Here is a 20,680-nt window from a genome sequence, read left to right as displayed (position 1 = left end):
AGCTAGACAGCAATGTCCAGTTGATGTCGGGCGTTCATTGAATAAAAATCCAACGCATTTAATTGACGTAGAATGACTTCCTCTTACTCAATAAAAAAGACTATTGACGTATTACGAACTGGACAATGCTGATTATTGCACGCAAAATGCTGGATTAAGAGGGTACAAATTAGGTTGGTTGCTCTAAAACGGATGAAAGATTTTTTCGCTCCAGATACAGAATAAAATTTGGCAGCACTGGATCGATGTCTTCCATATTAGTGGGTACATTTTCATTGGGTACTAGCAACGTGTTCCTCTTTGATGCTCATCTCTGTCTGTTGTTTACCTTACTTATCAAAGTGCACTTTCCATGGAAATGTGAACAGTGATTCAGACAACACAAATAATATTAGGATTCTTCAGAACTAGTGTCCGATTATTATCGGAGATAGTGAATAAAATTGGGTAAGTTCGAGAACCAGTGCTTCATTGACGCATTCCTCGTATCCTGCAACCGTGCCTAACAATGCCGGATATCAAAATAACTCCTCTCGGAGCAGGACAGGATGTAGGCCGCAGCTGCATCCTTCTCTCGATGGGAGGAAAGAATATTATGCTCGACTGCGGCATGCATATGGGTTACAACGATGAAAGGCGCTTTCCGGATTTTTCGTTTATCGTACCGGAAGGACCAATCACGAATCACATAGATTGTGTGATAATTTCTCATTTTCACTTGGATCATTGTGGTGCACTGCCTTACATGACCGAGATGGTAGGCTATACCGGGCCTATCTATATGACTCATCCGACGAAAGCTATAGCCCCAATTTTGTTGGAAGACATGCGAAAGGTGGCAGTGGAGCGGAAGGGTGAGAGCAATTTCTTCACAACCCAGATGATTAAGGACTGTATGAAGAAGGTTATTGCCGTTACATTACATCAGAGCGTAATGGTAGATGGTGAGCTGGAAATCAAGGCATACTACGCAGGCCATGTTCTGGGTGCTGCCATGTTTTGGATCCGGGTTGGTTCGCAGTCAGTTGTTTACACAGGCGATTACAATATGACGCCAGATCGGCATCTGGGAGCGGCTTGGATTGACAAGTGCAAACCGGATTTGCTGATCTCGGAAAGTACCTATGCGACAACCATTCGAGACTCGAAGCGTTGCCGGGAGCGTGATTTTCTTAAGAAGGTAATTCAAAGAGCTAGCGCGGGAAATATTTAATAATTATTTTAATTCTTTATAGGTGCACGAATGTGTAGCGAAAGGTGGTAAGGTACTTATTCCGGTGTTCGCTTTGGGCAGAGCACAGGAGTTGTGTATTTTGCTGGAAACCTACTGGGAACGAATGAACCTCAAGTATCCAGTTTACTTTGCAGTTGGGTTGACTGAAAAGGCTAACAATTACTACAAAATGTTCATCACCTGGACCAACCAGAAAATTCGAAAAACATTCGTCCAACGCAACATGTTTGATTTCAAGCATATTAAACCATTTGACAAGGGCTATATTGATAATCCGGGAGCGATGGTGGTTTTCGCTACGCCCGGAATGTTGCATGCCGGTCTTTCTTTGCAAATTTTCAAAAAGTGGGCTCCGAACGAAAATAACATGGTCATAATGCCGGGATACTGTGTTCAAGGAACGGTGGGCCATAAAATCCTCGGCGGTGCGAAAAAGGTAGAATTTGAAAATCGGCAAGTGGTTGAAGTTAAAATGTCGGTTGAGTACATGAGCTTCAGCGCTCATGCGGACGCTAAAGGCATTATGCAGTTGATTCAGTATTGCGAGCCAAAAAATGTGATGTTGGTACACGGAGAGGCGGTTAAGATGGAGTTTCTGAAGGATAAAATTAAAGAAGAGTTCCACATCGAGTGTTTCACGCCGGCGAACGGGGAAACGTGTGTGATTAATACTCCGATAAAGATTCCTGTGGAAGCGTCGCTTTCTATTTTGAAGGACGAGGCAAAAAAATACAACGCAGAACCGCCAGATCCGAAACGTAGGCGAATTATCCAAGGATTGCTGGTCATGAAGGACAATAAAATATCTTTGATGAACCTCGATGAAATTTTCGGCGAATGCGGCTTGAATCGGCACATGATCAGGTATAAATGGTGATACTCGTACTAGTAGGGATTGAAAATAATGTTGGTTTTGTTATAGATTTATATCCAAGGTCAAAATAGACGATCCGGGCCCGGCACCGCGTACCATCGAAAAGCTGTACAATCTACTAAACGAGCGAATGTCTGGGTGGAATGTGACGATGAATGAGAACGGGTCTATCAATGTTGAATCGGTGAACATCAAAATTGAAAGTGAAGATCAACTTTCGCTTCCCCCGGGACCAACAGGATCGGTGGCAGCATCGGTTGCATTGGCAAACACAACCGCTCATAAGATTTGCAGCGTCTCATGGATTAACCAGGATGAGGACTTAGGAAGCTATATTTTAGCATTATTGCAAAATTTATGAACGCTACAAAATGAAGCGATATTTCAAGTTAGAAGTAAGTCATTTAGTTCACTTTTGTTTGGAACTTTTTGGGACACGAGTAATATTTTCAATAAAAAATTAATTTTTTATATTTCACTTGATCAATTGACGATCTAAAAATGACATAACGCGTAACGCGAGACCAAAACGAAAAGAACACTGTTTCTCGGCTTATGGCAAGCTTTGTGCGGTTATGGGAATCGAACATTTCAGATGATGGCAACATGATGTTAATGGATACTTCAAAACCAGGCTAGAGATTGAAGAGCGGTGATTCGGTTTACAACCTCTGTTGTACATTTACCTATCCTACTTTCGGACCGCGTTCGTTTATCCTTGCACGCAATAAATCTTGCCGATCTGAATCACCCTCATCGCGTAATCGCTCAGCTGCTTTTTCGTCCAGTACTTGCCGAACTGCTTGTTTTACTTTGTCGACTTCTGTCATGCTTTTGGCAGAGATAGGAATTACACGTTCCAGAGACAGTAGCTGCTTGGGTACCAACTCTTCTGGACAGTGTTGTAGACCATCTAGAAACGAACACGTCTTAGTCGCTTGATTGTGATAAAAGAAACCCTAATTACCTTGCAGATTACTGAAGTATTTATCATATTTGCAAATTTCGTCAATGGCTCCCTCTCTATCCATCTTGTTCACTAATAAAACGCATGGCTTTTCTAGTAAAGTCTTATCGTACAGCTCCAGTTCCTTATTTAGAGCATAAATATTTTCCAGACAATTTCGTTTTCTATGGCTTTGACTTAATTGAAACCCGAAAACATCTACAATTACCAACAGCAGTCGTGTTCGTTCAACGTGTTTCAAAAATTTGTGACCCATGCCAAAATTAGCATGAGCACCCTCGATCAATCCAGGAAGATCTGCGATCGTGATTTGCCGGTAATCTTCATACTCGATTGTTCCGAGCTGTGGCCGAATTGTTGTAACTAAAATATAAAACATCGTTTAATGCTAAGCTAAAAATGTCCATTTAAACAGCTATCTCACATGGATAAGAAGCAATCTTCGGCGATGCGTTAGATAAAGCTTTAACCAGCGTACTTTTTCCAGCATTCGGAAACCCAACCAGTCCGATGTCAGCAATCAACTTTAAATCCAGTGTTAAGGTTCGCGTATGCCCGGATTTCCCGAGAAACGAATTACCAGAACACCCTCCACTTCCACCGCCAGCGGCCAAACAGCTTTTGCCGTCTTCATTCAATTCGGCAACCAAGAGTCCGTCATCCTCCAACACTCGAATGCCCACAGGTACTTCCACGCATTGGTCCACCCCACGACGCCCTAGGATTCGTTCCTTACTACTCTCCTCGCCATTACCGGCCACTATTCGTTTGCTAGAATGTTTGTGTACTACATCCTTCAGGGTTTTACCTTCCTTGGCAACGAAATATACTGCCCCACCTTGTCCGCCAACGCCACCGTATTTCGGCAGCCCGTTACCGCCGTGTCCTCCCTTCACCGATAGTCGCAGTGTATCGAGAAACTTTCCACGCAGGTACTTGCGAGGGTTCTAATAAAAAATATATAGCCTATGAAATAAAATTTAAATTTGATGTGAAACCTACCTTTCGAAAAGCGCCGAATAAAACGTTTTGGAGTAGCACCATAACTCAAACCCAAAGTCGCGTACCTCAAAAACTGAACAGCACAAGAAAGCGTACTGCTGTCTAACAATTTGAATTATAATTTTAGGGGGTATGTGCGTATGTAATAAACTAAACAAATAATGTTATTTTGTTTTATACAATTACTACTGATATCAATGTTTACACTTTACAAATCAAGACACGCGGGTACGGGTAAATGGGGCAAGCGCAAGTGCATCTGTGATTCAGCCAAAAAGCGGGTTCATTATAACCAGGGATGCCAACAGATTTTATCCGAAAAGCCTAAAATTTATTTAAAAAGTCAATTCGTCTGGATGAACTAAAATTTATAAATAAAAATCTGTTCTAATCCACCTAGTGGTGCGATTGTGCCTTTCCCATTTATCCAAACTATGATTCATTAGCTGGTTATGTTCACTAAAATTGTGGAAAACTACTGTTACATTCTTATTATACTTAGCACGTATCCCACGACTCACTTTTAACAAAAGAGTATAATATTTCGTTAGCTTAATCAGCGTGAATTCAATGTTATCTTCATGTGATTAGATTTTGAACTGTTGGTGGAATCGGTTTGGAAGTGGAGGGGGTGGGAGTTAGTAGAGTGGGAGTGTATGATGCGTTAGAAATCCTTCATCTTATTTCGGTATACGGGGTGGGTGAAGGGAATGCGGATGAGAGGGTGGTCCAAGGGGAGAGGACTGATGAAGAAGGGAGCGAGGGGCGACTCACTTGTAGCAACCTGCTCACAGTCCTATTCCTCAGCAGAGTAGTACCCCTCAATTTTTCTCTGCGTCTAGCTGTCACTTTGACAAGTCTGCGTTCACGCGCATCCGCTAACCTTTCAGGCAAAAGGTCTAACAAGTTTTCTGCTCGACGTGTGCTTCATTCTCAACCAGACCGTCACGTAATAAAGTACGCTACTTCTTTTTTTTTTCTTTACGTAAAAACGTGTTCAGTGTAAAATCGCTTCCGAACATCCCGTAAAATACCACAGTATTTTTCAGAAGTGGGATAGAATCGGATTTGATATGAAACCGTAGAAATCTCCTGGCAGCGACGCGAGTGTAATCGGTTGAGAATTTCGGATTCCAACTCGTCAATCGGAATCCATCAACGAAAAGTTTCGTCAAGCGAAATTGGCGTGAGCTTCATCGAAAACGGGTGGCGTAGCACTAGCTCCAGCGTCCGGAGGTAGCTGCAACTCGAACAGTGAATCTCTCGAATCAAAGGCAAGCGTAAACATGCCGAGATCGAAGCGTCGTTCGTTGATTCCGACTGGTACGAACGTGTCGGAACAAAACGAGGAGGGAAACGAACATGGCGATGTAAAAAATAGCGACGACGAAAATGTGGAAGATGGCGTACGAGTCAGCAGAGAAAGATTCTTCCATCCGGAGGAGCTGAAACAATTGATACCTGTTTTCAGAGAAGGTTATGGCGTAACAGAGTGGATCAGTTCCATCGACCATTATCAGGAGCTATACTCATGGAGTGACAAATCGACATTGCTCTACGCGACGTGTCGTCTAGCAGGTGCTGCTCATCAGTGGTTTTTGGGTGCACGTCAGCATATTTTGAGTTGGAAGGATTTCAAAGCGACGATTTTGTTAGCCTTTCCTGATCGCGAGGATGAAGCGGATATGCATTGGAAGCTATCGCGATGCGTGAAGGACTCCAAGGAATCTTACGACAACTACGTTTTTCGGATGAATGCGTTAGGATATAAAGCTAGGGGCAGATCACTCTAGGAATGTATAACAAATTTGCATCAACTTAGAAAAAATGCATTTAATTTCCATTTTTGCATTTACTTTGCACCCCTCGCAGAAAAGATTACTTAACAATCGTCCTACGCTGATCCACTTTGTTCGATGTTTTGTTGAATGTAGGGCTGTTTTTTGCAGGGTTTTGACGTCTTACACGCAACGCAAAATACATTGCACGCAACGCAAAGTGCATTACAAATTTCTATTTTGATGAAAAGAAATGCATTTAATTTCGCTGATTTTTAAAAATGCATCACAAGTGATCTGCCCCTAGATATAAAGGCAAGCTGAGCTGTGCAGCGATAATCAAGTACATAATTAGCGGTCTTTCGTACGATGCACTTTACTTTAGCATTGTTTTCCGCCAATACGACAGTATTTACGAACTGCTGGATCATATTCGGTATTGAATCAAGAATTGTGTAAACGTCGTAGTCTCCCGACTAGGAATACCAGTCAGAAGCCACCAGTGAACAATTCGACACCGAAGAAGCAACAGGAAGAAAATAAATCGTCCAGTACCCCGACGAGTGCGAACAAGCGAAGCGACGAGTGTTTTAATTGTCATGCAACGGGACACATTTCGATTAACTGTCCACAACCGCAACGACGCGCAGAGGAGTAACTAGAACAAATACTTGGCCAATAACAAACAATTTTTTTTTCGATTTTTAAATTAGTTATATTTTTTTTACATACCTAAAAGCATACTGCATAATGTGGCTAAATAAAGAGTATGTCAAAAATTGCCAAAGAATTTTTGCATGGATGCAAAATAGTGATATTTTAAGGGGTTTTTAATCATTTTTTGTTATGTATCCAGCAAAATCGCTTTCATATGATGATGACTGTGATAAATAAGACAATATTATAACAAACGTAGTTGAACATAACTATTTGTATAACCTCAGCTTGAAAATAACTGAAAAAACAGTGTTGCTGTATATTGGACCAGCTTTAAAAAAACCTTTTTTAACATTTTATTCCAAATTTGAATGTGAAAAAAGTTACATGATACGGAACGATCCGGCAATGTTGCTGAAACAACATTGCAAAACAAGATTCTGGCTATCTAAAAAACATTAAATCTCTTCCGATCTTGTCCGATCTATAAATTCCAAGCGATTTGAAAATATTGATATTTATACTAATTTGAGGTACGCCGAAATGCTGTAGGGCCAAATACTATGTTTGGCAAAATGTATCTCTATGAATATGTGCACAGGCATCCCTTTTCTTCTTGCTTTTCCACTGACCAACTGCTCATGCAACGGGAAAAAGAAATGTATTCACAAGGATCACCTCAAAAATACTAGTATTCGGAAGGATATAGAAAATTGACCCCTGCACTGGTAGGTGGATAGATGCTAAATTTTCCCAAAAACTAGTTATTGTCTATTTTTAGTTCATATTAAGGTAAAATAACAGCAATAGCCGCAATAAATAGTTTTGGCCAGGATTCGACTCCAGTTGCTCCTCTGTGCGACGACCAAGATGTTCGTTGTGTCGGAAGGTGGGGCACGACGAGCAACATTGTTTTAAGCGGACCGAAACTGAACGTCGACAAACCAATAACGAAGCGGCGAACAATCAGGCACCCGAAACCAGCGGTGAAAACACGGCATACCCGATCAGCAAGCAACATGAACCACTACCGACGACCGATGGAATCCTAACTCGATGGTGGCGTGTAACGTCATTGTTGATGGACGATTGAAAGCGATGCAGGCATTGGCAGATACAGGTTATTCGGTGAGTTTGATTAAACAATCTTGTATCACAAAAAATGTTAAGCTCAGTAGCACAAACGATAGGGACCTAGTAGGTGTACATGATTCGAAGATACAGATAGTAGGAGCGTACTCGACATCTATTTTGATTGAAACGTCCGTATATGTTGCTAATTTGATGGTGGTTACTGGCAACACCATGAAAGTTGATTTGATTCTGGGACGAAGATTTCTTCAAGACAATGGTTTTCGCGGATTATCTTTTCTTCCCGAATGTACGTATGATGTCGAAGCGATGAGGAATGTTTTTATTTATTTATTTATTTAGGAATTTAAGGTACACAGCACAATATGACTATTAGTACCTAATCTACTAATTTAAGACTACAGTTCCTACCTAACGTTAGTATCTATCAAATAATGAATATAAGTATATTACAATTATATGACTAATAAGTATCTATAAACTAAATTTGTACATATAAATTGGTATCCTTTAAGAATTGTATCAAATTTTGGTTTTTCTGAGCATTGTTAAGGAATGTTTTTGATAGCGATATTGCAGATGCAAGTATTTTGTTTGTTGATGCGAATATTGAGCTCGACATCGGTGATACAGTCGAAACTAGAGCGTTGTTTACGAACTTTTCAAGCGTGATTATTTGAACCGTGGCAAACCTCGAGAACCTTTGATAAAGCATTGTGTGGAGATTAAGTTAAAAGAAGATCGTTACTATAATGCGACTCCTTTGCGTCTCAGTGATTACGAACGCAAGCAGCAGAATAAAATCGTGAGGGATATGTTGTCCAACGGTATTATTCGCGAAAGCGAGTCTCCATATTCTAGTCGCGTAGTTTTAACCCGGAAAAAGAGCGGTGAGTACCGTCTATGCGTTAATTTCAAACCGTTGAATATGTTGGTGGAGCGGAATCATTTTCCCCTACCGATAATCGAAGACCAGATCGCGAAACTTCAAGGTCGTAAATATTTTACGTCTCTGGATATGAAAACGGGTTTTATCATGTTGATATAGCGAAAGATTCTAAAAAGTATCTTTCATTCGTAACGGAAGAAGGCCAGTACGAGTTCAATAAATTGCCGTTCGGTTATACGATCTCACCGTCGATATTCGCGCGGTATGTGATGAAGGTTTTAAAAGAGTTTGTTGATTCTGGGGAAATCGTTGTATTTATAGATGATATTCTTGTAAGCTCTGTGACCATTGACGAACATTTAGCTTTGTTCCTTTTTGAAAACCGGTGTTGAATTTCTTGGTTACTACGTTTCTTTCAACCAGATTTGTCCGAGTGATCGACACATTGAGAATGTGGGTAACTTTCCCGTGCCGACAAACGATAAAGCGCTTCAACGTTTCTTAGGGCTGATGAGTTACTTTCGTAAGTTCATTTACCGATACAATAACTTTGCGAATCCGTTATACGAATTACAGAATCGGCGCGGATCGGATTTCAAGTTTGGCGCGAAGCATTTCGAGTCGTTCGAAAAGCTTAAAGATGCATTAGTCTCGAAACCAGTTCTGAGCATTTACAGTCCGAAGCTCGAAACTCAGCTTCATACAGATTAGGGTGTCCCAAAATGACATCATGTTAAAAAAGTCATCGGGCTCACTTTTTAAATGAAAGGTTAGGGTATTAGGGTAAATTTCAAATTTATGCCTGTTGAAGTGGTCCTGAACTGTCTTAGATTTTTTTTCAGCATTTTTAATTTTTCTGGAGATCCAAACGGAGAAGTTTGGTCAGTTAGTTTGTACAAATTTGGAATTATAAGAGCGGCATGGCCATTAAAACTTAGTAAAAAGTGAAATTTTTGGTGTTTTTTAGTATTTTTTCTTCAAAGCTGGGTATCTACAAAATTTTAAAAGTACAGAAAACACTTTATATAGTTGAGCCGAATTCAGGGGCGTAATTTTGCTGAAGAAAATGCTGAAAAAAAAATCTAAGACAGTTCAGGAGCACTTCAACAGGCATAAATTTGAAATTTTATCCAAAATCGGCCCATTTTTCAAAAAATCAAGGGTCGCCACCAGTAGGAAGCGTTCTAGCAAACTCACTCCGAAGATGAAAGTAGTCCCAATACCCTAACCTTTCATTTAAGAAGTGAGCCCGATGACTTTTTTAACATGATGTCATTTTGGGACACCCTAATACAGATGCGTCGTCAAACGGTTTCGGCGGTATTCTTGTACAGCGTCAAACGTACGATAACCAGTTTCATCCAACGATGTTTTTCTCGCGTAAAACCACAGCGGCCGAATCGATTCTTCATTCTTTCGAACTCGAGACGTTATCTATCGTCTACAGTCTGCAACGTTTCCGTGTTTACTTATTCGGTATTCATTTTACGGTTGTGAACGATTGCAACTCCCTTAAAGCGACGTTGGATAAGAAAGACATGAATCCAAAAATTGCGCGTTGGGCTCTTTTCCTCGAACAGTTTAATTACGCTATCGAGCATCGTTCCGGATCTAAAATGCAACACGTGGACGCATTGTCGCGTATGTATTGCCTCGTAATCGAAGAAACGAGTGAGTCGAGTAACGTTTTCGAGAACGCGTTGTACGTGAATCAAATAAAAGATCCGAAAATCGTGAAGATTAAATCCGAATTGGAGTTAGTGGAAAGTAAGGCCTACGAAATACACGATAACTTGCTTTTCCGTAAATACAAGAACCGCCTCCTATTGTACGTTCCGGAGAACATGGAAGATTCCGTGATCTTCAAATACCACGATAATCTTGGCCATTTCGGGATTGATAAGGTTAGTGGCTTATCAAACGTTCGTATTGGTTTCCCGGTATGCGTAGCAAGTTGAAAGAACATATCGCGAGGTGTGTGACTTGCATATCGTTCAATCCTAAACAGAAAACATAGATGGTCCGTTACAACTTGTTGACAAATCGAACAAACCGTTCGCAACGATCCACATCGATCATTTAGGACCGTTGGATAAAACGAAGGGTAAAAATGAGCATATCCTGGCGATAGTCGATGCGTTTACGAAATTTTTGAAATTGTACCCGACGAAGACTACAAACAGTCGCGAAACGATGCAGCATTTGAAGTCGTATTTCATAGCGTATTCAACGCCCGATGTTCTCGTGTCGGATAGAGGCACCGCGTTTACTTCAGATCTTTTCAAAGCGTTCGTTAAAGATCATGGGTTTCGACACCAGCTTGTGGCAACAGCATGTCCGCAGGCTAACGGCCAAATAGAACGCTATAATCGAACACTTATTCCTTTGCTTAGTAAACTCGTTGAGACCCGTAATCAACAGTGGGACACGATTCTTGTTGATGCAGAGTTTTTACTAAATAACACGTTGAATCGCTCTATTGGTGATATACCCTCGCAATTGCTCTTTGGTGTGCTGCAGAAGCGTTACGTTTCGGATGGTTTGACTAAATACGTGAATGAGTTGAATTTGACCGACGATCGGAATTTGACCGAAATCCGTGAAAGCGCATCACGAGCGATTAGTAAGTTGCAAAGCTACAATAAACAGCAGTACGATAAACGGTGTAAGGCTCGTACCCATTACTGTGAAGGTGATCTTGTTTCGATTCGTAACGTAAAACAAGTAGGAGTTAAGAGAAAATTACAGCCGAAATTCAAAAGCCCGTACGTTATCAGGAAGGTTCTTGATCGCAATCGATATTTGATCTCCGATTTAGATGGATACCAAGTGTCCAACCGACGTTTTGAAGGTATATTCGATCCCATAAACATGAAACTCTACCAAAAGGCCGACAATGATGAGGTTAATGATTTTTCCGATTCAGAGACAGAGTATGAAGATATCGAATACTTAGAAGATGAATTGCAGTGAGTTAATCGTATTGAAATCTGCGACTAAAATTTCAATTTAAACTGAGTACGACTACAGGTTTAGTAGGTTAAGAAAACCATGTTATGTTAACAAAGAAAAAAAATGTAAACAAATAGCACCAGAGTAGAACGTTTTGGCGAACTGTCGCGGCCGACAGTAATGTCAGGATGGACGTGCTGTAGCAACCTGCTCACAGTCCTATCCCTCAGCAAAGTATTACCCCTCAATTTTTCTCAGGCTAACGTGCGAAGAACAATCACTTGAAAAGTATATTCAAGATCTATGCTATTTTTCACCCTAAGGAGGAAAATTTTGGTGAAAAGGGCACAAATCTAGGGGCAGATCACTCTAAAAATGTATAACAAATTTGCATCAAATTAGAAAAAATGCATTTAATTTCCATTTTTGCATCAGCTTGGCACTCCCTCGCAGAAAAGTTTGTTTAACAAACGTCCTACGCTGATCCACTTTGTTCGACGTTTTGTTAAATGTAGGTTTTTCTGTAGGGTTTTGACGTCTTACACGCAACGCAAACCACATTGCAGGCAACGCAAAAACATGGCACGCAACGCAAAATACATTATGAATTTCCATTTTGATGGAAATAAATGCATTTAATTTCGCTGATTTTTAAAAATGCATCACAAGTGATCTGCCCCTAGGCACAAATCCTTATTTCATACTCTGTTGCGTTTCGGCTTCGCCTCATCAGTACAAAGACTGGTTTTTACCAACAAATTTTCACCCTAGTGAGAAATTTACCAAATTTTCCTCCTTAGGGTGAAAAATAGCATAGTGCTTTCGCATAGGCCTGCTAAGCCAAGAGAAGTTTCGGCTTCACTGTGTCTCATCGCCATAAACAGAACTTCTGCTCGAACGGGACATCACGTTTGATCAGTCGTTCGATTGAAACACAAAGTGTGTTTTAGTTTTAAGGGATTTGCATCAAGTCTGCGCTAATCTATTCCGACAATAAGTTAGTGTCGGTTTCTGATGAGACGAAGCCGAAACGCAACAGAGTATGATATTCAAGATGTTTACCATGTTCATATTTTCATTTTTGATTCATTTTTAGTAGTGATTCAAACTATTCCATTGTCAGTTTGTAGTTGACAAATATTGTTAGAATATGTTAAAATTGTCATAAATTACAACAGGATAGTTAAGCGGTAATCTATTTCTCTAGTATTTTTATCTTAAATACAGAAGTCAAAGGGAATAGGGAAAGAGACGAAGAGTGAAAATCAGTCAAAACGGCAACACGCCCTTTATGATGATTTCAACACTAGAATTTTGGCAACCGCTTCTATAGGCAGCACTTTAAATGACTCCTATTATATTTTGAAAACAAACCGTATGTCGATCGATGGATTTGTTTATCAAACGATGTGCATTTCGAAACAAAGAGATGAAATAATTCTAAAGCTTATTTTTACTCATACATATACTCTAGAATGCACCTTACAATCACGATTGAACTAAATTCTGATGAAAATTCAAATTTCTTTTTTGATAGAAGTACAATACTTATCTCCTCCAACTCAGGCATGAGTAATGTTTATTTACATTGCACGATTGGTCTGCTCAATAAGGTATTTTTGGCTTCACACTATTCGTCTCTTTCCCTATTCTCTTTGACAGAAGTTTATTATCACCGATCTCATTATTATTATGTGTCACAGATACTACAGTTTTTCCCTCGGGTTATCACGAGTTAATCTTTGTATGATGGCAACGCTGTATATTTCGTGCATGAATTCTAAATTGTTCATTTCATTCATGAGTATTTGCCATTCGCAGACTTCTCAGATGGGCAGATAGTAGTAGTTTTACAAACGCGAAATGCCAGCATCTTTTGTAAACAAAAGTTGACTGTCGTTCGGAAGCTTGCTCGTGCATTAAATTTGTATTTTTCGTAATTTATTTATAAGCAGAACGTGAACTTGTCAGTTACAGAAACTTTGTACCAGCAGTCCTACCTGAGTTTGACAAAAAACGCGAAGAGTTGAGTCTCGAATGAATTTAGTGTCACTGCTGTGTTAGGCAAAGCGAGACAAAATTGAGTGAAAACATTGGACACGTCGCGGGTGCAATAAAATTAGTTTTGCAATTTTGTATTGTTAGGAAAGGTCTACATTTAATATAGAAGCTAGAGTATCGTTCTTTCTGTAATGGACGATATGTTGCACCTGTACTGAAAAATTAGTGCTAGAATAATATCAACGTTTTTGCAGAATAGGCAAAAAAATTATTCCACTCAAAATGGACGAGACGGTAATGCTCATTCTGTTAGTTATTGTAATGCTTGTTGGTTCGTACATAGCAGGGAGTATTCCTCTCATCGTTTCGTTATCTGAGGTAAGCAAAATGTTTTCTTTCTTGAACATCAATTCATTCCGATAATTTTAGGAAAAACTCAAAAATGTATCTATTTTCGGCGCTGGTCTGTTGGTCGGAACAGCTCTGACCGTTATCATTCCCGAAGGCATCCGCTCTTTGTACGACGAAAGTAATCTGGAACCTAAATCTGTAGGCACATCGTTGGCACCGAATCACAAGCACAATGCTGATGAACATTCCTCAACTATCGGACTATCACTGGTGCTGGGATTTGTATTTATGATGTTGGTGGACCAGGTTTCTTCCCGTCGAAAGGAAGGTTCCAATGAACGTAATTTAACCGCTACCATCGGTTTAGTGGTACACGCAGCAGCTGACGGGGTAGCATTGGGAGCTGCGGCCACCACTAGTCATTCGGACGTTGAAATAATCGTATTTTTAGCTATCATGCTTCACAAAGCTCCAGCTGCTTTCGGATTGGTCAGCTTCCTGTTGCACGAAGGTATCGAGCGCCAAAGGATACGAAAGCATCTACTGATTTTTTCCCTGTCGGCACCGCTGTTAACCATATTGACCTATTTCGGGATTGGTAGCGAACAGAAAGAAACTCTCGAGTCTCTCAATGCCACAGGCATCGCGATGTTGTTTTCCGCTGGTACGTTCCTGTACGTAGCCACAGTTCACGTTTTGCCAGAATTAACGCATAATGCCGGACACGGTGGTCATCACAGCCACCATGATTACAACCTGCTCGAACAACAGTCTGCGCTACCAATCGATGGGAAAACAGCTATCGTCCGGGGTGGAAGTGGGTTAAAAAACACTGAACTGGGTCTGTTAATTCTGGGTGCTCTGATGCCTTTGTTTCTGACCATGGGACACCACCATTAGTGTGGACAACAATAAACTGAATCATTGCCAAACTTTCTAATTAAGTATCGGGATCATAATGCAATTAGAACAAGTATGCGAACAAAACCAATCAAAAGCGGAGTGAGGCGCAACATCAGAGATTGACCATTCTAAAATGAACATCTTTAACCAGGCCCCGTTGAATTTTTGATGACTGTTTTCGTGAACTTGATCAATGAATGTATCCATTTCTGACAATTTTGTTTCCAAATGTTTCTTTCTGTTCGGTTCATTTATACATAAGTGCAACAAAGGCAATGCGAAAGACTTAGACTTTACTCGCCATTTGGCTATTTTATTTGTAATAATATAGATTTTTTTAAGCGAGAGTGACGTACTCTGGGCAGTGAAAAAAAAATAAAATGAGGGCAAGAAAGCATGCAAGCTTCTGAATGCACCCGAAGCGGATACAAATTAATGGTGATATAGGTAATGTAATATGTCATTGTCCATAAAGCTAACACACGAGATCTCACCGAGAGATAAAGGCGTGTAAGGTAGTGTAAATAGATTTTACACTACTTTTATCATTGCACATACGGATTGAGATGATAGGCAACAGTAACCTACCTAGCCTGGAAGGGTTTGAAATAGTTTAGATATAGATCTGTACGAGAATGAGTCCGTGAGATTTTTAACGAAACTGTTGTAACACGTGTTGATGTACACTAAGGCAAAATGTTCAGCTCAAGGGTATGCAATAAATAAAGGCATGAATAGCTAAGAATGGATGTTTGTTAACTGTGATACGCGATTAAGTTTCATTGAAAAGATTTTCCCTAGTAGGAGTGAGTCATGTAGTGAAACATAAATTATGGTCCCTATTGGTCCACCCCTTAGCCGGTCTCTACTTTTGTTCTATCTTTTGATGACACAACGACGGGAGAAACAACAACAAAACACTCAGTCATCTAAGAAGATCCTACTTCATCAAATATCTCAATGACTAGCATCATGAAACATACATACTCAGAATACCCACGTGATGCAATTACCGGAAGAGTAGACAAGCAACAGCAACCCAAGTTTTACGTTTATTTTTATAATATTTACATGTGAAGATTGAAGACCCATCGCACACAGCAGTTTATGACGTTTTTCAGTCCATTTAGAGCTCTATTTGAGGCATTTAGAAGAAGTGTGGGTAAGGTGGCGTCTGAAAGTTTTCGTTTGGTTTCTATTGATAACTTGCTTGAAGTTAAACCAAGATGCGGTAGCCCATTATAAATTTCACAACACTGTCAATTGATATGATGATTCCATTCAAAATCATCTAAGATTTTGTCTTCAAGGTTCGGAAAATGACCAACATAATCGGTCTCCACAGTCAGAGCTGTAGCGTGGGATTCTGGCGACCTTGGCGGGGTTTCAGTTTAGCGCCCCTTGGTATATTTTTGGCCCTCCTCTTTAACTGAACTTTCGAAAAATAATTTAATGAGTCATTGGAGTTTTTATTATGTTTTCTCACTAATTTATAAAAATTCTGGTCTCGAAAACGGGAAAGCAAAATATATTGAGATTTTTTGCATATGGTAAAACACGCTTTAGTGTTCAAAAAACATTTTTAGTATCATGCAAAAACCTCTTTTCAATTTCGATCCTGCTTTTTGGAGTTGAAATGCAGTATCAATAATAGGGGCTCGTATGTTCATCACAAACGCAAATTTGAAAAGGGTCTTAAAGCATATTTATCTTTCACCCACTTTTTCTCAAAAATCATAAACCAAATAGTGATTTTGGATGGAATGACAACTTGTCTTCTACAAATATTATAAAAATACTCTGCACTACAAGTTTGTCGAAGACAGCAAAGCGCTATCTCTTCTAGTTCAAAAGATAAATTTTCTATGATCAATTTTTTAAAAATAATGCAGGCCAGATTCGATTATACGTAAGGTGCAGAAAAAGTTCGCTTCGGATAATCGAATCAAAACAATTTTTTTTCTTCATGAAATATATTTGTTATATGTTGAAAAACAGTATCTAAGGTACATGCATCAATGTTTGACTTATGGTACATGCATTAATGTTTGACTTATGGACGAATATCGATCACTTTATATTCTATAAAGTGAAAGTAAGACATGTAACAAGTTATTTAGCTAACTTATTTTATTTTAAAGTATTGTGTTCGATTCATTAGGATTAATATACTTATGTTTAGTTTAAGCTAAATTCTCTGTGTGAAACTTCAGTCAACCTAATACTGGTTTTGGTAAATTCAAACAGAAATAACCACTGAGTTTGAGATTACGCACCGCTAGTTTGTATACAACAAAACTTTGGGAATCTTCTAAGAGAAGCAACACGCTAGATTCCACTGAGAAGTCCAAAAATTTGTTTCAAAACCATCCAACACAAGTTCAGTAATGGACGCCTTTCGAAATATGGATTTCTAAGGGGGATGAATTTTACACACGTTGCTTTTTTCTCTTGGTGAAAACATCATCCAGGATCTTCATTTGGCCATTGTTCGGTGTTCTACCGAGTCGCTTAAAGGCTGTTCAGTGCATCTACTTTGTAAAGAATTATTAGCACTGTTCTTTTCAGAGGGGTGCAAAGTACTGACTACAGTGAAGATCCTATTTTATTAGTCCCCGCTGCCGAATTTTTCTACAACAGATTTTGTCAGCTTTTTGACCCGATTTTGTCAGCTACATTTAAGAAAAAGTTTTCTGTTTTGATTCTCCTATGTTACACGATGGAATTAAAGCGAAAGCCTTTGCGTAAGTGTGTTAAGAATTCTAAATGTCGATGTTCTTAAAGTATTTAAAAAGTTTCGATTGTTTTTCAAACTGATGCGATAATAGACTGATTCCGACGAGTATTCTAGGGTTTTATTTCATACCTTCGATAGTCTCAAACAATCTGAAACCAATATATTCAGATAAAGTCATAAATACATGATGGGGCTGACAAAAACGATCATTGTATTTATTCTAAAAATTACAGAGAAAATCACAGGCATCTACAGGAAAATGAAGTTTGTAGCCAATCGATTAGGTGCATCAAATTTTATAGTACGTCGCATTGAGTTGAAATATTTGTTGATTAAATGAAATCTCTTTATTGACCCAAATTATTGTAATTTTCAAGAGTTTAAAATTTTGTGCTTCCAGGAAATGTAGCTGATATCAATTTCAATCGATTTTTGTATTTAAATATTGGGATAGAAAAAAAGTTTTTTTTAAATGCGAAATTTCTGTATTTCCACATATTTTTGTGAATATTTTGTGAGACCATAAAATTCTGGTTTTTCAAAAACTGTAGCTAGTATCAATTGTAATTGATTTATGTGCGAAAATATGTAACTCATCGCATCGAATTCAAAATTATATGCTATAATTAAGTAAAATTTCTGCACTTCTATGAAGTTTTCATATTTTTTAGAAAATATTTATTCTTTCAGAAACCGTAGTTGGTATCAATTACAATCATAGATGTGTAATGTAGCTTTAGAAAAAATAATATGCGGATAATTGAAACAATTTCTTCGGACTACGGATAATCGAGTCATTTTCTACGGATTATCGAGACTACGGATAATCGAATATGGCCTGTATTTACACACACAAACATTCAGAAAATTTAAAATCGCTAATTGAGACGGTTTTGAATCGAATAAAATAAGTATCTCAAAACGCTGTTATTTTGACAGCAGTTGGGGTTTGAACCTAAGTCACAGACTAACAGACATAACACTATGAGGGAATTCCCTCAAAAAACATTGATCCGACAATTTTTCCAGAACACTAGCTCCACCTTTTATTCACGGTCCCAAACACACATTTACTGGTGGGTTACCCCTCAGATTTGGTAGCAATTTTTCACTAGTTGTCTATCCCACATATGCCTGTTCATATGTCAGTAGCGCCATAATTTCAAATGTGGCCACAGTCCCAACTACAAATATATTTAAAATGACCGTTAAAGCGATCGAAGTTTTGTTTTTAAGTGTTATGTCTGTTAGTCTGTGCCTAAGTTTCGCCTCAATTAAAAACGGCATTAGAATTGGGATCTGTAGGAGCGCCTCTAGTGGTCGGATAGGCAATATTTGGCAGCGAAATTGTTTGAAAATGCACGATCGAAAAGTTGAACATCGCCGTTTCTTTAGATTCCCGGACAATCGTTTTTCTGGCCGCAGCAAGAGATGATGCCCCCAGTAAATGCAAGTTTATTTTCGCCAATAAGTTCGCCAGAAAAATGATGATCTGACAAAGAATTAGTAGCTGTGGACTCAAAAACGAGATTTTCGGAACCATCAACACGATGGAGTCGAAATTGTATAAGCAGTAGTGCCTAGAGAAATGAATATATTCTTTCGTCACGGCTCAAAAGCGTCCAGATGGCTGCACGACTAGGCTCTGCTACTGACTTCGATCGTATCCAGGGGTTGTAATTCTCTCTCACTCACGCGAGAAGTAGCTTATCCGATGTCCAACTTTTCCGAGATAAGATGAGTCGCAAAATTCTCCGTCTCCACAAATAGCGTGAGAATGATTTTCCGGATAAAATTTATTTGACTTTTTCCTTCTCACCGGAGAAGGTGATAAAATTTTAATTTCGTGGAAATCAATAAAAACTTCAAAAAATACACTTAATTACAAAGAAAAGCGGCAAAGAAGTATGATGGACTTGTTTTATCGTGTTTTGGAATAACGACAGCAAAGCAGGGAACGCCAAAAGGATACCGTGATAAACTCATTCACTCATTCTCCGGCTGTTTTATTTATCCGGAGAAATAACACGTTGTATTTATCCGGAGAAGTTGTGTGAGTGCCAATAACTTTTCGTGTGAAAATGTGAGTTTTTATTGTCGCAGTAGCAAACTATCCGGGCGCATTTACTCATATGAGCGATAAATGCAATGCCTGATCGTATCTCATTCATGGTTAAGTTTCTGTTTGTATTGGCACTGCTCAATTTAATTACTTTCGGAAAATAACAGTGGTGTTCCATAAGGCAGTACACTCGCACCACTGCTATTTTCGCATTTTTTTAACGACGTTATCGATATTTTAAGTCCTGGTGGCATACTTTTAAATTATATTTCGTCATTCGTAACCAGTCTGACTTCTTCGCACAACAAACCATTCTAGATACTCTTAACGACTGGAGTGTGCAGAATATGATGGTTTTGTGTATTCTCATTTGCATTGTCATCAACTTTTGTTGCACTGAAAACGCCATCGAATATGACTACAATATTACTGAAAACCGTATGCACCTACACGACTACATTAAAGACCTTCGTCACCTCTCTGCTACAATCGACAATTGAAATTCATGTTTAAGATCCGCGGCGAATTTCGTGATCCTTTGAGTTTTAAACTATTTACGTTGGTGCGTTCGATGCTGGAATTCGGCAATGTTATTTGGAATCCTTGCAATGTTGCTTCGATCAATATGGGGCCCTATTCTCATAGTCACGTCACCTAGTGACTAGAAGGAAATTTTGTTCTAGTCACTAGGTGACGTGACTGTGAGAATAGGGCCCCAGATATTTCGTTAGGACATTATGTTAACAAAATTTTAAACTAGGATGGATTAGCGCATGGGTGCCATATAAACACCTTTTTGAATATGAATAAATTCATTTGCTATCATTATTATTATTGGTTGTTATGCATTCTTACCTTTCGACTTCCATAATTTATCTTCACGCGGGAAATTATATATTTGTCAGTATTCCTTTGTGTATTTCTATCTTTTTTCCTTGATTTTAGTCATCTAGCTTTTCTTTTCTTTTTCCAAGTATTCTGCTATTGTAGATTATGCAGGTTTATTTTTAGATTTTATTGATTGGATTTCACTTTCTGCTTTCTTTTTCTCATCTTATGGAATCTACCTTGTGTTATATCTGTTTTTTTCAGGGTATTCAGGAGTTCCCGGAGTTCGTGTATTTACATATTTCTTTACCCTTGGTTATACATTTTTGGCGTTGCTTTTACCTAGTGCTTCC

General features: G+C 39.0%; 3 protein-coding genes across 3 annotated transcripts; 2 read left to right on the top strand and 1 right to left on the bottom strand.

Annotated features, from left to right (window-relative positions):
• Positions 1-304: 304 nt before the first annotated feature.
• Positions 305-2,570, top strand: LOC131678858 (integrator complex subunit 11). The gene is made up of 3 exons (XM_058959268.1): positions 305-1,180; positions 1,236-2,098; positions 2,157-2,570. Exons 1-3 carry the CDS (start codon positions 509-511, stop codon positions 2,467-2,469), a joined length of 1,848 nt encoding a protein of 615 aa, XP_058815251.1. The 5' UTR covers positions 305-508; the 3' UTR covers positions 2,470-2,570.
• A 92-nt stretch (positions 2,571-2,662) lies between these two features.
• LOC131678859 (GTP-binding protein 10 homolog) lies at positions 2,663-4,325 on the bottom strand. Its single transcript, XM_058959269.1, has 4 exons — positions 4,078-4,325; positions 3,500-4,022; positions 3,076-3,438; positions 2,663-3,021 (listed from the first exon to the last, which is right to left on the bottom strand). The coding sequence occupies exons 1-4, from the start codon at positions 4,117-4,119 to the stop codon at positions 2,795-2,797; spliced, it is 1,155 nt and encodes a 384-aa protein (XP_058815252.1). The 5' UTR covers positions 4,120-4,325; the 3' UTR covers positions 2,663-2,794.
• An 8,933-nt stretch (positions 4,326-13,258) lies between these two features.
• Positions 13,259-15,445, top strand: LOC131678855 (zinc transporter ZIP9). The gene is made up of 2 exons (XM_058959265.1): positions 13,259-13,824; positions 13,876-15,445. The coding sequence occupies exons 1-2, from the start codon at positions 13,729-13,731 to the stop codon at positions 14,695-14,697; spliced, it is 918 nt and encodes a 305-aa protein (XP_058815248.1). The 5' UTR covers positions 13,259-13,728; the 3' UTR covers positions 14,698-15,445.
• Positions 15,446-20,680: the final 5,235 nt, after the last annotated feature.

This window comes from Topomyia yanbarensis, chromosome 2, assembly GCF_030247195.1.
Source record: "Topomyia yanbarensis strain Yona2022 chromosome 2, ASM3024719v1, whole genome shotgun sequence".
Lineage (NCBI taxonomy): Eukaryota > Metazoa > Arthropoda > Insecta > Diptera > Culicidae > Topomyia > Topomyia yanbarensis.
Note: the sequence above shows the minus strand (reverse complement) of the source record. Positions and strands in the feature narration are given on the sequence as shown.